The sequence below is a fragment of the Halichoeres trimaculatus genome, unplaced genomic scaffold (assembly GCF_033239565.1).
Source record: "Halichoeres trimaculatus isolate MK-OKI-2021-1 unplaced genomic scaffold, fHalTri1.1 fHalTri1_scaffold_3, whole genome shotgun sequence".
NCBI lineage: Eukaryota > Metazoa > Chordata > Actinopteri > Labriformes > Labridae > Halichoeres > Halichoeres trimaculatus.
The window spans coordinates 41,447,944-41,465,330 of record NW_027437181.1 but is presented as its reverse complement, the minus strand read 5'-3'; the positions used below and the strand labels follow the sequence as shown (position 1 = coordinate 41,465,330).

General features: G+C 41.7%; 1 protein-coding gene across 1 annotated transcript in view; it reads left to right on the top strand.

Moving 5' to 3' along the window:
• Nucleotides 1–11,324: 11,324 nt before the first annotated feature.
• LOC141787390 (uncharacterized) overlaps nucleotides 11,325–17,387 on the top strand; it is a 33,359-nt gene continuing 27,296 nt past the window's right edge. The window contains exons 1-10 of the mRNA XM_074665679.1: nucleotides 11,325–11,400; nucleotides 11,873–12,128; nucleotides 12,216–12,330; nucleotides 13,136–13,220; nucleotides 13,765–13,871; nucleotides 15,058–15,268; nucleotides 15,383–15,508; nucleotides 15,621–15,738; nucleotides 16,757–16,895; nucleotides 17,089–17,190. Of these exons, the coding sequence (XP_074521780.1) occupies nucleotides 11,325–11,400; nucleotides 11,873–12,128; nucleotides 12,216–12,330; nucleotides 13,136–13,220; nucleotides 13,765–13,871; nucleotides 15,058–15,268; nucleotides 15,383–15,508; nucleotides 15,621–15,738; nucleotides 16,757–16,895; nucleotides 17,089–17,190 (1,335 nt within the window). The remainder of the gene's footprint in view (nucleotides 11,401–11,872; nucleotides 12,129–12,215; nucleotides 12,331–13,135; nucleotides 13,221–13,764; nucleotides 13,872–15,057; nucleotides 15,269–15,382; nucleotides 15,509–15,620; nucleotides 15,739–16,756; nucleotides 16,896–17,088; nucleotides 17,191–17,387) is intronic.

Sequence of the window (17,387 nt, the reverse complement as noted above, 5' to 3'; positions counted from 1 at the left end):
AAAAAACAGAAGAGAGGAATACACTATTTGGACTGAATTCTTCTTTTATTTTATTTTTTAAACCAGACTAAGCATGTTTATCATTGCTGTAAATTGTTTTTCTTTACCTTTTCTGAATTGCTGTCTTCGTGGTTTCTGATGCCTCTGCGACGAGCTTCGTTCACGCTACGTGAACTGCAGGTTTTAAACCTTTCACAGCTGTAACCGACTGGATGGCAACACTTCTTGAACTGAACATCCTCAGAACATCTTAGAGTAATGGCTCAGCAGATTCACGGCAACAGATCAGTAAAGCCAGATGAAGAATGCTGGTGGATGGAGAAGATCAACAAAGGCTGCTATAAAAACAATGTGTGTTGTTTTAATCCTTGGATCCATTCATCACATTTGGATCCATTTTACTGAGTATTGGGAGGAAACAGGAGATCTGCTTTGAGGGAAAGTCACCAAAACTATTCTGGTTCTTTGAGTTTGAGATGTGATCACAAAAGGTCATTCAAACATCATTTCCACTGTGGACCAGGATCAACCAAAGCCCTCTTTATGAATATATACCCTGAAATATACCCTGATACCTGAGGTCCTGGGCTGTGTCTGGCTTTGTGATGGGCCCCTCTGAACACACAAATGCCAGAGCTTAACACTCATGGATTTAATCAGAAAGACTAACTTTGAATTAAAAATAGAAAATCCAGTTTTCACCCAGGGTTGTTTGAACACACCAGGTAGAAGTGTTGTGTATCCGTGAGTGAAATGTTATAACAGGGACAGTTCACGCTAATGACCTCTTCTCTGAATTGTATCACATAGAGAAATGTAATTTCTACCCATTTCCACTGTCTACACCAAATGCATGTTTTCTACAAAAATAAAGTCTGTTACTCAGAGCAGCTCTCTTTCGTGGAGTCATTTCTGTCAGTTGATGCTGTCACATCAAACTACGTTAGTCACAGCTTCTATTTGTTTTGCTAACTTCAGCTGGATAAGGTATTTCGGGCATCTGGGGGGGACACCTCCCAAGAGAGGTGTTTCAGGCATGTCCAGCCGAGACGGGACCCTGAAGTTTATGCATTGCGGACATATTCCTTTTTTAACAGCTGTCAGCAGCAGCTGTGATATTCAGTTATTAATGTGTCAAACTGTTAACGTGAGATAAATAAAGCCTCCAAGACTCTGCCTCAATGAAGAGCTGTGGAGATAAGTTTTGACAGTTTTCTACACTACCTGTGTATGTCAGAGTGTTTTAATGACACACTATAACCAAGACTTCAAAGCGCTAAACATTAAGTGAATAAATGAAAACCTGCAGGGTTTTATGTTGGTATTAAGCCTCACTTGAAGCGTATCAACATGACAAGCTCCAGGAAACGATTACTTTTACCTCTTTCTTCATAAACAGTTTTTGCAGGGCACCAACAGAAGATAGAAAAACACAGTGCAGCCTCCACGGGAGGTAAACAGAGACATTTAAAGCGCAGTAAACGATGAAACAAGGGGACATCACCAGTGAGGCTCAGACAGACACACTGAAAGGAATGGTCTCTTCATCTCCATGTAAACTGCTCTGATGCTTTCAGTTTGATGGATGAGCCCCTTGGCGCCCTCTAGTGACGGAAACTCATCACTGACACTTCACACAGGTTTTCAGTGTGTTCAGCTCATTGTGCTTCAGCATCAAACTGCAGCTCAGCTGTGTGCAGAGAGTTGTTATTACTTCAGGTAGACCGTGGGACTGACCTTTGAACTTTGACTGCCTGGCGCACCCTGCGTACTGCTAATTTCGCGTGGCGCACCGCCGTGCACTGCCAATTTGACAATTTGGTAGACCGTCTGCGCAGAGATGGGTGTGACGGCACGCCAGGGGGAGTTGACGGCACACTAGGGGGAGGTGTCAGCATATTCATGTTGGCACAGTGACAAAAACAAAACAGCACAGAAAGTGCGCTGAAAGCTCGCCAGCTTCAACCTGGTCTATTCTCGGTGCAAAGCGGAGTGCACCCTCTACAGCTGTAATTGGGTGAGAGGGGCACATGTGTGCACACATCAACAAAGCCTCAGAGGCAGGTTTCCAGAGTGGCAGGCACATTTTAATGCAATAAACAATCACAGCAATCACTATTTAATGTAACTGTCTCAACCAGCATATACATTTGTATCTATATTCACTGTCCCGTCACATCTGATGTTGGATTAAAGCCGTTTGTCATAATGTAAAGTTAACCTGACGGCAGCTGGAAGTTTGATGCACATCTTACAATTAAACAATAAACAGCCTTAACATCTGATACAGAGTATATATCTGGTTCTCTCATTTCATTTAATTCAAAGAAAAGAGGGAGAGAAAAGACGAAGAAAAAAAGAGACAAAAAAAATGTATGTCACTCAGGATTTACCTGTGATTTCCCATATTTCTCTGTTTTAGTCTTTATTTTTAACCTGATCTAAAAAGATGGAGTACATTATTGTAAGGAGGATGAGGTGGAGACACCGGGAGAGTATACAGTATATCACCAAAGGTTCTGCTATTTGGCGATGACAAACCAGGAGTGCAGGTGGATCAAAAGTATTCTGAATGGATAAGCCAGCTGTGTAACTGTCTCTTCATTTTGTTCTCCTATTAATGACAAAGGAACAGATTACATCTGTCCTGGGAGCTGGCCCACACGGTGACGCGCTTCGTGTCCTCCGATGCGCCCCGCTGTCCATTCTCCTGCTGCAGGGACAGCGGCTCTGACCGTCTCTGCTACCGGGTCTTTCCAGCACACTTTCCACGGCGGCGGGGATCACTCAGACCAATCAGACGCTGCGCCTCGGCAGCAGGGCATTTAAAGTTGAGGTGAGGCACTTATTTGATTGGTGAAAACAGCGCTCGGCTGTGTTAAACCCACTCACAGCTTTTCTCCTCCCTCTCTGCCATTTGCGCAGAGGGAGGCGTGGAAGCGCACCCCTGCGCCTCGCTGTGCCTTCAGTGTGCCTCTTGGCACTGCAGGAAACTTGCAAAGTGCACCGGTCGCGCCCTGTCCGCACACAGGCGATGGTCGCACAGGGCAGGTCTGCGCTTGCACCTGGTCTACAAAATTAGAGCCCAGAGTGACAGACTTCAGTAGAAGACAAGAGGAAAGACTCTTATGTCCCAGTCTTTTCCTGCTCCCTTCTCTCCCTCTCCTCACAGGAGCATTATTAGTGCACGTATATTAATGCACGTGGCCCTCGGCTCATTTTAGTTTTTGTTTATCTCATTTATTGACCCCAATCTTATCATTTTCACCTTCTTATCATTTTCTTATCACCTAGCTTGGCATGTTAGCACAAGCTAATCACGGGTATTTGACACATACCTGGTTAGCAGGAAGCGAACTCACATTGCTCTTCATCCCATGCTGCTCTCCAGGTTCTTGAAAGTGAGTGAAAATCGGACCAAGCTTCACTGAAGTTTAGGAAAAGGCTTTTATTTGCAGTTTCCTTTCACTTTGGTTGTGTTTTTCTTCTTCATGCTAAGTCCACTATCATGGCCGCTCAGGATAGCATGTGCAAAGTCATGGGCATGCTATGATTGGCTGAGGTAGCCACATCTACTCTCCACCCAGAAAAAAACCTGAAACAACCAAATCATTAAAATACAGCCAGAGTAGGGTGTTGAGGTAGACAGAGACACTGACACACATGTATAGAGGCCCACAGCAGATGATTCAGCAGGATTATTTCTGTAAACGACATTTTTTATTTTTGAGGAAAAACCTGCAGACTCTACCTTTAAGCATGCAGCTCAAACACATCCAAATGTAATCACGATCAGTTGCCCCTCAAAGCAGCTGGATGGTTTAATAACCCTTCGACTCTGCATTGTGTTTTAAAAAGACGAGCGGCAGGCTTTTCTGTCTGCATCTGCTGACATTTATTAACTGAGCAGGATCAGAGTAAGTCCTGGTCAGTTCTCGGACTTCTCTCATACTGGTCCGGCTCAGCCTTCAGATGATCCTCCAGCTCCTTGGGATCTTTGTCCACTTCTTTTGTCTGGTTCCTTCAACAGGATGCTGTGGCCCAGGCAGACGACTGTCTGTCTCACAGCACTTTAAAAAAGGCCTTCTGCATCTCAATTGTTCTTCGGACAACTGTTTGCACTTCTCACCTGTTTCGTGATCATATGATGTAGCTGAATGTGTTTGAGATGTTTTTCTTGGTCAGACCAATCAGTGCAGCAAAAAACACATCAATAATTCACCATGTTGTGCGACAATAATCCTGGTAAATTAACAATTTTCACCACATGCATGACACATATTAAGTGAATCATCGAAAGGCATGCAATCAATCAATCAATCAATCAATCAATCAATCTTTATTTATATAGCGCCAAATCATAACAAATGTTATTTCAAGACACTTTACAAAAACATTTACAGGTCTAGACCCGTAAATGTTAATAAAATTTTATTTGCAGAAACCCAACATCAAGACAAGATAAGGAGTCTTATCTTAACCCACCATGAGTACAGGACTTTGCAGCATTTAGCAAGTTACAATGGCAAGGAAAAACTTCCCTTTAACGAGCAGAAACCTCGGACAGAACATGGGGGTGGTAGACAGGAACTCACCCATGCATTGATTGCAGCTGTGCCTCTAGATCTCACACTGATCTGATCTTAAATGACTGACATGCTGGACCCTGTCCCTTGGTGTTTGGGTCAGAGGCAGGACACACACTGACAGGAAGAATGAGATATTCAGCAAGTTGTCATGGTACGCAGTGGATGCAGGGTGGCCAACTTATGCCATCCCTGATCTGGGCTTGATCTGCTCCTGGGAATGAAGGTATGTCGGTGGCTGTTGGTTCTGGGTTGCTTTCTTTAGCATCACGCACTGAGTCCTCCATGCTGATTGCTGACAGTGCATCCACGACAATCTGTGTCTTTAGAGCTCTGCCTGTCCTGGAAAAAAACAAAAAAACAACAGACATGACAATGTAAAGAAGACACAACAAGGATGCCGTGTGCATCATCCCAGTCAAGTCTGGAGAAAGATACACACTCAGTGAGAAAAATGGACTGAAGAATATTTCTACCAACATAACAGAAAGTTATTAAACTATAGACGTGGGGAATTGCAGATATGGTTAAATTCACTTGCACTGATGTTCCTCTACATTCAGTCCCAGTGTGAAGATACAACAGAAAGAAAAAGAAAAAGACAAGCAGAGTACAAGCCCATGTCTGTAAAGAAGAGCAGGGTAAACACTGATTATCTTTTTCACCTGAGAAACATTTGAACAGAGTATGTCAGAGCCGTTTACACACCTTTCATTCAGCTGTTGAACTGGTGTCTCCTGCTCACTCTGCAAATGACAATCAAACATCAAACATCACCAATGTGTGTTTAATATCTACTGCTCCTACTGTTCCCATATCATACTAATATTTTTTAACCTTTTTTTATTGATTATTATATTTTCATAAAAATATCAACCACATTGTAACTCATAATGTCCAAGTGAGCGTCTTGTGTCTATATACTTGATACAGACAGGTATTCCTATTACTTAGTCTCCATTGTCATTTGTTGGGATCTATAAAAAGTTGCTTGTTCAGTTGTCAGCTTAGCTTGTGAGTCAGCATGTGGACCACAGTCAGGAAGTTTGGTCTTACCAACAAAGAGGTTATTCTGTACAGAGCTGAAGCGAGAACACATCCTCCTCGTAGGTAAATACAGCAACCTCCAAATGAAAAATGAATTAAAATGATTCATTAAAAAAAGGGACATTATTCAACTTCAGTGCAAACAACAGTCTAAGCAACGGTCATGTTTACTGAGATCTGTCCAGGGCTGAAACTCACGTACAGAGGGAGACACAGAGCAAAGGGGTTTCACTGGCAGGGATGGCAGCCTCGCCTTCCTGTTCCTGTTTGCATGGTGTAAATGCCTTGATGTTTCCTTCACATAATGAAAACACACAGAGGACCATGTTAAGTCTTCATAAAACATATCATTCCGACAAACTGCATCAGAAAAGCGATCTGCTAACAGATGGCAGATAGATAGAAGGTCAGTGAAAACACTCAACGTTCCCATGCACGCAGCAGTTTGACTACGGTAAGGCTCCATTGTAGACACAGCTGAAGGCCTGGTCTTATCTGCGTATGCATGCAGAAAAAGACAGACGTATTTTTGTCTGAAAACGTCTTACTCTGCTTTGATAAACAACGCTGTGTCCTTTTTTGATAAGCAAAGCTACGTACGTATCAAACTAGTTTTGGTTCAGCTGAGGAGGAATCCACATTGTAAGGACTATGGCTGAGATGGTGCAGCAGCAGGTCTCTGTGGTTTAATGTGTCATGGTGTTTGTTTGTTGTGTTGGGGCCGTAGACTAAGCACAGCCACCCTATGAATCTATCGTCATCTACTTCCTCTTTCGGCTGAACACTGAGGCACCACTGAGTCCTGCTGAACCCAACAACAGTCCAATAGCAATGGCATGCTCTAGGTTGGTCAGTCGAGCTATGCTTTGTCCAATTTTGGTACAACTAAGCTGTTTCCATACATTTTAATAGTCCAATCTTGTGCTGAACAGGCCCATAGTCTTATTTCTGGCTACATGTAAACGTACTGAGTGACGGGCCGTTAACCTGCTGCTAGCTTTAGCTCTGCTTGCTACCTCATAAATAAATTAAACAAAGAAAAATCAAATAAGTGATATCATGTCCCATAGATATTCAGCAGCCATGGCATTACTTTAAAGACCTTTCAGTCCTGTCAGCTTTTGCCACTGTGAGAAAGCATCAGTGTTTTTTTGTGAGCTCTTTCTCATTCATAGCTGTCCAGGTCCAGCTGTTGAGTTCAATTAACAAGGTGAAGGATGACAGTCACTTGTAGGGCTGCCACCCATCCCATAAATACAGAATCATTCCATTTTTCATACTTAAACATTGCGTCCTGTTTTGATTTAGTACGATGGGATTTGACCTGTATTTTCAGTTTGCCTTGAAAGCAGCACCATTCTGCCCAAATTCAACATGAGCTCACTTTTGCCCACTAAAGACAGGCAGTTGGAATAAGTGCTCTTCATTATATAATGATATATGATTAATCTGGAAAAGTGAATCCTCCCAATAAAACAAGAGAATGAGATTTTAAAATGGCATAAATTATCTTTGAGCTACTATAGTGTTTTACTGAATGTATTTTCTCAGATTGGTTACTTTTCATCAACCCATCAAGGATACAGACATTTTAATAATCAACATGAAAAACGTTTAAATGGACTTGAGCTTATAAAGCACTTTTCTAGTCATGGACCACTCAAAGCTGCTGTACACCACAGGTCACACTTACCCATCCACACCCATTTGCACTCACATTCACACACTGATGGATCCAATCTTTACTATGACAGCTATCCATCAGTACATCCTTTCATACCCATTCACACACCACTGACGCAGCAGTGGGAGCAACTTGGGGTTAAGTATCTTGCCCAAGGACACATCACTATGTGTCGCCCAGAGCTGGGCTTGAACCTGCAACCTTCCGATTACCGACCAAACGCATTCTCCAACTGCGCCACCAACACCCCTAACACAATATTGAATATTGATAACCAGTGCCATTCATGATTAAAGAGAAAAAAAATAATTTAACACATTAAAAAAAACAAAAAAAAAAACAAAAAGAAACACTTTAAAATTCTCACTTACTGACATGAAAAGTCATGGGTAGCCAGGCCACTAACACCCCCCACCCCCACCCCGCTTAGTCCCTTATTTTTTATTTTACTGTCTCAACAGTGGCAACCCTAGTCACGTGCCAGGCGCAGCGTCACATGTCCAATTATTAATTCTGGAGCAAAAGCTCTTTGTGGAAGCACTGAAATCATAACCCTGACATCTAGACAAAAATTCATCTTGTTCATGTTTTTTTTTTTATTACTGTAGAGACTGCTGGACCAAAAGCTAGATCTGGCAAGGTTTGCTTTTCTCAATCGACTTCACACTTTCACGCTAGAAATTGACTGTACAGAAGTTTTACTGACAAATTCAGGATGCATGTCCTGAACCGCGGGAGCTGAGTCACTGTGGATTATATCTTTAGCACTTTTACATCAACACAAATCCATAAGTCCTTCATCTCCTTAGAGTGACACATGTTCTGTTTACACTTCAACAACGTGCCATATTGTCTTCATTTCCATAGCAGGCTGAGCGATGGGTGTGGACCACAGATCCCTCAGACACAGACAGTCACTTGTTTGAATCTCAATTTATACTGGTTTGGTTAAAAAGATAAAAAAATGTTTTTTTCTTTTTTTTTCAGAATATAGTATAAACGTATACACATTTATACCTAAACGTACCACTAGTGTCACAGGAAGCCATTCCCGCCTGTTGCCATCAGACTGGACAACTTCTCACTCTGTGGATCACCAGGTGTAGTCTGGACTCACTTTGAGTTCCAACAAATAATAAGCAATAATTGCCTCTGTGCAATACCCAAAGTTTACATCAGTATGAGTTCAACAACCCTTACTTATGTCGTTATTTATACACCACATATTTCTAAGTAGAATGTAGATACTTTATGCTTTATGCTGTAACTTCATTTTTTTTAACAACACTTATGTTTATGTTTGTACTTCTCCTATATTTGAACACTTTTTTGAATGGGGGTAGCTGTAAATTGAAAAGTAATTTTCTCTATAGGATCAAAAAAGTATTTTTTGATTGATTTCAGATTTCAAATTCAGAGGGGTTGTTATGGGTTTCTAAGTGAACTTGAAAAAGTTTCTTTTCTAGATAAATGCCTGATTGTAATCCACAATTTAAAGAGAGATTATCAGTGTAAACACAGGTTAAATCTTAAATGCCACTTAGAAGCTTCCTGATCAGGTCAAGCAGGACCGGACTGATTTCTGGCACATCTTGGTCTCCAATGACAACACCACGCAGGCTGACAAAGCTTAAAAGATCAGATCTCTGCTGAAAACGATTTCTGTGATTAATTTTGTAGTGATGGTGGATACTGGAGCCACCATCTGTCAGACAGAAAAAGGACAGAAGAGCAGAAGAAAGAGAAACAGGAGAGAGATAGAGCACCTGTTAAAGGCTAAGACACAATCTTAAGGTGAGCTAAAAGCTAAAGCACAAGCTTAAGGCTGAAAAAATGAGCTAAAGGCATAAACACAAGCTAAAGGCTAACTAAAGGGTAAAAAAAATAATAATAATAACTAACTTTTCCAGAAAGTACCCCAAGCTCAAAATTGTCAGAAACACCACATAAGAATAATGTCCCAGAACAAGGCAAAAAAAAAAATTCTACACAGGAAATATTTTTTCATGTCTCTGATGAGGTAATCTGAACATCAGGAGAAAACAAGATGTAGAGTTTATTAAATGGATAATCATGCTGAAGAGTCACAGTTAATCGTTGTATTACTGATGATTCCCATGATGCTTTGGTATCTGGAAATTGGAGGTCCATTCAAAGCCAAGTCCAGACCTTTCTGTCTCCTTTTTAGTCCATTTCTTAATATATAAGCAGAGCTTCTATCTGATAATAGTTGGCATTTATTGTTCCGGCATTTTTGTCTGTGAAGAATTTTTAAATGTGCTGGTTTTAAAAAGACATGGAGCACGGCAACAACAATTGTGTCTTTTAATTAAAAGCACAACCTTCATTAGTGGATCACTAGGACCAAAACGATCCAATAATTAAAGTTTCTGATGTATTTTTATGGAACCAACTAGGTTTGATTTTTTTATTGATTTTTCAGGATTTGTATAGTTTATTAGCTGTGACTGTACCAAAAGAAATTGTACTTGAAGAGACAGAAGTGATTCTCAGTAATTTTACAATTACATGGGGTGTCTGAAAACTTTCCCCACTGTCATTCACCAGGGCATTTCAGAGCACTTCATGCTCCCTTCTGCTGTCAAACTGTAGAAAGATCTCATCTCATTCTGCAGCAGGGCTTGGATCCTATCTACTGCACCAAAAGTACCAAAACTGGCAAAATGATAGTGATATTAATGTGTTGAATGAATCTCAGGACCAGATCTCCAGAAGGAAACTATGAGGTATTTTCTGAGCCTTTTAACGGTCTTATTGATTTTGAGTGTTTTTAATATCTGTAAGCTATAAAAATGACAATTAATAACAAATTAATGTTGGAATATTTCACTATTTGTGTATGAAATCATTTTCAGGGTTCTTCAACAAATTGGCCAAGGGCTGCTGAGCATCCAGTCTTGTTGGGGGGGGGGGGGGGGGGCACTCCAGGTGTTCCACAAAAAATGGAAAACAAACGTGCAAAAAAAAGTAGAGGTGTAAACTGAATGCTCTACTGCACTTCATTCATTCATTCATTTTCTATACCGCTGAACCTGTTCAGGGTCGCAGGTGGCTGGAGCCTATCCCAGCTGTCATTGGGCAAGAGGCGGGGTACACCCTGGACTGGTTGCCAGCCAATCACATGGCTGACACAGAGACAGACAACCATTCACTCACATACTTTTATCATAGAGTGACCAATTAACCTGGTGAGCATGTTTTTGGACTGTGGGAGGAAGCCGGAGTACCTGGAGAGAAACCACGCATGCACGGGGAGGACATGCAAACTCCACACAGACAGGCCCACTCTGCACTTTATTAACATGAATTATTTTTTAGTTGCTTTTGGCTTTTCTTGCCAAACCCTTGCTGTCAGACCCCTAAGAGCACTGCTGAGGGAGGTGGAGGGTTTAGACCCACAGTGTTGAAGACTGAACAAGTCTGGAGCTGTTTTTTGATTTGCCTCCACTTTGCATACTACTCCATATTTACTTGAATACTGGTTATACTCCTTAAGAACAACATTGGATTTTAACAGTTATTGATACCAACTGACCGCCTGTATGAAATGGGTTCAGGGGCCACATCTGGCCTGTGGCTTTGAGACCCCTTATCTTCATAACATGAGTTTCCCTTTCTGAATTGATCAGCAGTAATAAATGAACTTTTGCACAATATTTAATTTCTTGAGACAGACCTTTATATAAAGTGTATAACAGAGGCTTGTAGGATGAATAAGCTGCTCAGTACACTGATGGAGGTGCTGACATGTTTGCTGAGTAAACAAATAGTAACTTTGTGAACATTCACATGTATTTATTTAACATGTAAATGTCAGAAGTTAACTACACTGAAGATTTTTAAAGTGGGGGAGGGATCAGTGATGGAGCAGCCTCCTTCTCTGGCTCTTACCTGTAGTAGAGGTGTAGCTCCACCTTGACTGTAAGGATATAAAAGGAGACATACTTCAAGCTAGTCTTCATACAGGGTCAGTCCTCAGGGCAACCATGGGGACCTCAGAGCTCAGATCCACATTAGGGATCTTCTGTGTGACGCTGCTTCTCTGCTGTCTCACTGATACCGGTGAGTGACTCCTAAAAGTTCCTTCAGCACTTCTGTCATCCCAGGAGACGTTTGGATACCACGAAGAGAGGGCTAGATGTTTTTTAAGAGGAACTCCTGTTGGTGAGGTCTGGAGGAGACTGAACTTTAGTGTTGGATCGGTTTATACTTTCTGTTATCAGATATTGCTCCTGCAAAACTTCAAGTTGTTTTTTTTTCTGTTATAATTAGTTTGATAGTTACAAAGTCTCTGATTATGAAACTATCCTTCACAGTTTCCATCAAGCTTCACCAACACCTTCAAAAAGTTTCTTTTGTCAGACCTAAGAACACAAAAACTCTTCAAACACAGCAGAAAGTACTCGGTGCCATAAGGCTGGAACGAGTCTGTAGAAACATAAACCATGTTTCTGAGTTCCCATCTAGTTATCAGAAATGATTTAATGGATCTGTTATAACAATGAAAGCTGCTGCTTTGTCCACGTTGTTTTAGGTAACGCTCACATCAACAGTGTGTGCTCAACATGGGGGAACTACAACTGGAAGACCTTTGACGGACAATTCTTCAGGCTGCCGTCCAGCTGTAGCCACGTGCTGGCCTCACAATGTCAAGAATCCTTTGAGAATTTCAACATCCAGCTGAGACACAAGAAAGTCAACAACATCCCCACCATCAGCAAAATTTTCATGAAGCTGGATGGCATTGTTGTGACGCTGACCAAGAGTGCTTTGGAGGTGGATGGCCAGACGTAAGTAAAGTCCAGATGATGGCTCTGTGACTGGCAAGCTGCTGTTAATCTTTCTGATCATCCATACTCACTCTGTCTGTCCTACAGGGTGGTTCCACCATACACCAAATTCGGTGTGAGCATCAGAAAGACAACATCCAGCATCTTTGTGGACTCCAAGTTGGGAATCAAAGCCGTCTGGAACATGGACGACTCGCTGGATGTAAGAATCACATTCTCACACATACACACATGTTCTATGTTTGTTAGGAGCCCAGGCATTTGCAGGATAAAATAACACATTGACATGACTCAGAGTGTAGTGAATAACCTCAGATAATACAGTACAATCAGAGATCAACCGCTAAATCATCTAATGGTGCAACTGCAAAGGCCTGTTCCTGTGAACTCCCGAGAGGTCTGCAAACGTATGCAGAGCCACACTGTGGCAGTGGGGTAGCATTTTAAGGGTGCCACTGTAGTGACTGATCAAAACAGACTCACAGTCAGACCATCTCATTAAAAAGCACACAGCTCTGAGCAGCAGGAGTGTGAGATCTGTCTAGGTATGACAAGGTCATTTTACCAAACTGGAGCAGAGTTCTGTCCTATATCTAAAGGTTACCTTAAAATGGATCATTTTTATTCATTTTAGAGTTTTACAAAGCTAAATCAAGTTTAGATAAATGGACACCAAAATACACAAAATAAAATATTTTTGGTGTCACAGTTTTCCCTCGGTATGGCAAACATCTGAGTGCTACTCTGAAACCAAAGACCATCTTCTTTCTGTCACACACATGATCAACTAATCACAAGGCACAGGTGTGTGAGCCTGGTTCTGAGCAGCCCGGAGTTGCAGATAGTCTCAGGTCCACCGTGGCCTGCTCTTCATCTATCTGCTGAAACAGAAAACAGAGACTTGCCTGCCTGAAAACTACTCACAGACCCTGACAAAGAAATCAAATGAAAAGCTGAAACCTTTTGATTTCACCAACACTGACTGTATGTTTGGGGTGTGTTCACAGATTGAAATGCCAGACGCATACAAGAACCAGACCTGTGGACTCTGTGGAAACTTTGATGGCGTTGACAATGATTTAACTGAAAATGGTAATGTCCTTTAGTGTTTAATGAAAAGAAAATTTACAGCATATTAAATTGCACCAGCACACATAGTATCTCTACAGAGAAATATGACCTCCTTTAAGAAAAAGATGGCCTCTCGTAAGTCAGACAGAGTGAATAAGTAACTACTCACAGCCTCCACCTCCACCTCCACCTCCATACGTTAGTGTTGTTTGTAACTTCACCTGTTCCCCCACTTTAGTATTCAGCCCATAACATTATTGAGTTTACAACTTCATGCTTCCTAAGGTAAAACAAATAAGCTGTAGATTTAACATGTAAGATACTGTTTACCTAAAATGAACCATTCTTGACCTGATAACGTTGACTCATCCTGTGATTTGGCTGACTCTTATCCATCAAAACTTACAGCACAGAACATTTAAAGATATTTTCAGATACTATAGGCTGTCTGCATAAAGCTCAACATTCAACAGTCAAAGAAAATACAATTAATCACATTTTTTCCTAATTCTGAAAATAACAGGGCAAAAAAAACTCATAACTTTGTCACCGGTCTTTCCTGCAGGGGCTTCCATTTCTGTGACAGACTTTGCTGAGACCCACAAGGTGACTGGATCAGATGAGAACTGTGAGGAACCTGACCAGATCCCAGACCAGAGCTGTGGGACTAAGGTAAGTCCATCCCATTCATTTTCAACATATAAATTAAAGTTTCTTTTTCATTTTATCTTCCTGACTTTTCAACTATTTAAGATGCTTGGTTCTCATTGGTCAAAACCCCTTGATGTCATTTGTTAACTTTGCCTGGCCTCATATCAACCTGATCACATGTCATATCAAAGTTTGCATCACTGCTCCAGCTGATTTCAATTAAACGGCTTTAATCTGACATCAGATGTGACGGGACAGTTAATATAGATATAAATGTATATGCTGGTTCAGATGGTTATATTAAATAGTGATTGTTTATTGCATTAAAATGTGTCTGACACTCTGGAAACCCGCCTCTAAGGCTTTGTTGATGTGTGTGCACATGTGCAGCTGTCACCAAATTACAGCTGCGGAGGGTGTACTCCGCTTTGTGCCAAGGATAGACCAGGTTGGAGCTGGCGAGCTTTCAGCGCACTTTCTGCACTGTTTTTGGCATGAAATTGTCACTGCACCAACATGAATCTGCTGACACCTCCCCCTGGCGCGCCATCAACTCCCCCTGGTGCGGTGTCACACCCATCTCTGTGCAGAAGGTCTACCAAATTGTCAAATTAACACTGTGTGGGGTGTGCCAGGCTTGCGCCCCCTGCACTGTGCCACGAAATTAGAGCCCCTTAGCTGAAACATTGGTTTCTGTTAGCATGCTCATTCAGCAGGCTAAACGACATGAGTATATTTATTCTGGATCCTGTCCATCAGTCATAGTGACAGCAGCAGAGCAGGTGAGAGAAATTTAGTGTTACCAGGAAACTTAAACAGTAAGTGGTGATGATGGCAGTAGTGATTAAAGTTAATGCTGAATCATCATCAGATGAAGCAGATAAGAATCCATTAGCCATGGTAGCTAGCTGGACATCAGTAAGACTCTTTCAGTGAAAATTGTTAATGCAAGTCATTTAAAAATCAATCAAATAATATTTTAATCAGGGATTCTTGTTGATATGCCTGTATGAGAAGTTATCAGCTATGGTCAGTGGGTAGCTCGTGGTTGTATGTTATTCTTGTCTTGAGAATTCATGGAGAAAGAAAGAGTCTGAATTATTGCTCTTCACGGTTCTGGGTGTTTTTGTTATCAAGACAGATGGTCTAATAAATTTACGAAGCACTCTGTGTTTATATTGCAACATTGATTTGTTTTGTTTTTCAGAAATCCTGTGAGGACATCTTCTCCGCTGCTTCTTTCAGCAGCTGCCAAAACCTTCTGGATAAGGAAGCCTTCGTCAAAGTCTGTATGGCTGATAAGTGCCTCAAAGGAAAGAATAAAGACGCCTTGCTCTGTCGAACAGTCTCAGAGTTCTCCAGACAGTGTGTCCATGCAGGAGGAAAACCCCAACAATGGAGGACTCAATCTTTTTGCCGTAAGGGTGCCAACTCAGTAAATGACGTAACTTCTGTAGTTGTGTGGACGTGCTGCTGGCTCATCAGTTGGAGTGTTTTGCCTCATTGTCACTATAAAGTGTTTGTCTCCACAGGCAAGACATGTCCATACAACATGGTGTTTCAGGAGTGTAGCAGTTCCTGTCCTGACACCTGCTCCACACCTAAGGCCAGTAAATTATGTGAAAACCACTGCCATGACGGCTGCGGCTGCCCTGCTGGTACACACACACACACATTCAACACTTCGGTCACTTCGAAATCTCAATCAGGCACTGTTTTATTCACGTAAAACGCAATGTGATAATAACTCTCCCTTCTTCTCCCCCCCAGGAACCATCTTTGATGACATTTCTAAAAGTGGCTGTGTTGCAGTGGACAAGTGTCCATGTCTGCACAACAACAAAGTTTACACTGCAGGAGAGTCATACTACCACAACTGCAGATCCTGGTGAGCCCCCCTACACAAAAAGCCATAACAAAACGAAACAAAACAAAGCAAAAAAATAATGGTGAAAAATTTATGAAAACAGTGTATTTGTTCCATTATGGACTTCAAAGTCTGCCATCGGTGAGAAAAACAGCCCTTCCCGATCTGGACCAAAATGCACTCACATGTCCACAGTTGCAGCCTGGGTGCGTGTATATGTATATATGGGACTGAAAACTCTTCTCACTGATCAGATCATGTCCTGGAGTTAAAGGGTGTGTCTATGGCGCCATGTCAAACTCTGATGTCTCTCCATGAGCCAGAAAGTCACTGTAGCTCCGTCATATGAGGGTCAATCTGCTTCAAATATCACAAACATGATCAAGATCCACCCCCTGATATGTCTAAATGCTCAATTCTCTGCCACTTCAATAGCGCCACCCTTTGGAAATTAATGGTAGTATCTCTCACATATATCATCCAGTGTGTTCACAAATTTGACACATGTGATCACAGACTCACTCTGGACTCATTATTACAGATATATTTGGGTGATTGGAATAGTGCCATCAATTGGACACAAGTGATATTTACACCCATTAACACTTTCAAACATGCTTCAAATCATCCAAATTCTTTCACCCACATTACTGAAGATGATGAATGTATCAAAGTCACTGCCATACCTAGCTGTCAACAGCAGTACTGCAGTGTACCCTACGTCTAAATTTACCCGTGTATGCTTGCTGTAGGGGCAAAACTCATCTACATACATGTTTTTTTTTTCCTTCAAATTAATCCTAACTGACCATTATTACCTGACCATTCATCTCAGGTTGCTTGGGATGATGTAATCCTGCTTGGGCTGGATAGAGCGGTGTTATTCATCAGTAAATTTTGCCCAACCTGCATATTCAACACTTTTTATCCATCTTAGAATTTCAAAATAAGTCATGACAGCAGTTTCTCATAGAAGTTATTACCAAGTGTTCTGGGAAAGAGAGCCACAAAAATCGTGTTTGTGTGTTTGTGCTGGCAGTGTGTGCACGAACGGTCGTTGGAAGTGCACAGAGGACAACTGTGCAGGAACCTGCTCTTTGACAGGAGGAACCCACGTCAACACCTTTGATGGAAAAGAGTACAACTTCCATGGAGACTGCTCCTATGTTCTCACCAAGGTAGTTCACATCATCCTCTGTTCCTGCTAGAGTACAGACACATACACACTGGAGCTTTAACACTGGCCACCAGGGGTATGGTGTGTTAAGTATCAGATAAACAGAGTTATTGATGTGTGCTCTAAACCTGATTAATGTTTGCTGCTGAGAGTGTTTGAGTCACTGATGAGGTTCTTATCTAACTGTGCTGCAGCTAAGTCAAGGCTCTGTGCTGGTGGACCTGGAAAGGTGTGGTGTGTCTGAAAGTAGGACCTGCCTCAGAGCTGTAACTGTGGCCTTAAGCGGAAACTCGATGGTAAGCTTCACACAAACATTCAAGTCACCAGCTTTTCACGAATCACAGCAATGAACACATCAGTGCAAAGGAATAGAAATAACACTATAGTCTGCTTAGAAAGCCTTCGCTCACCACACTCCATGAAATGTTTGCTTCATCGTGTTTGTGCAAGAGCTGGATGTCTTTTGGGAGACACTGTTGGACTCATGTTTGTA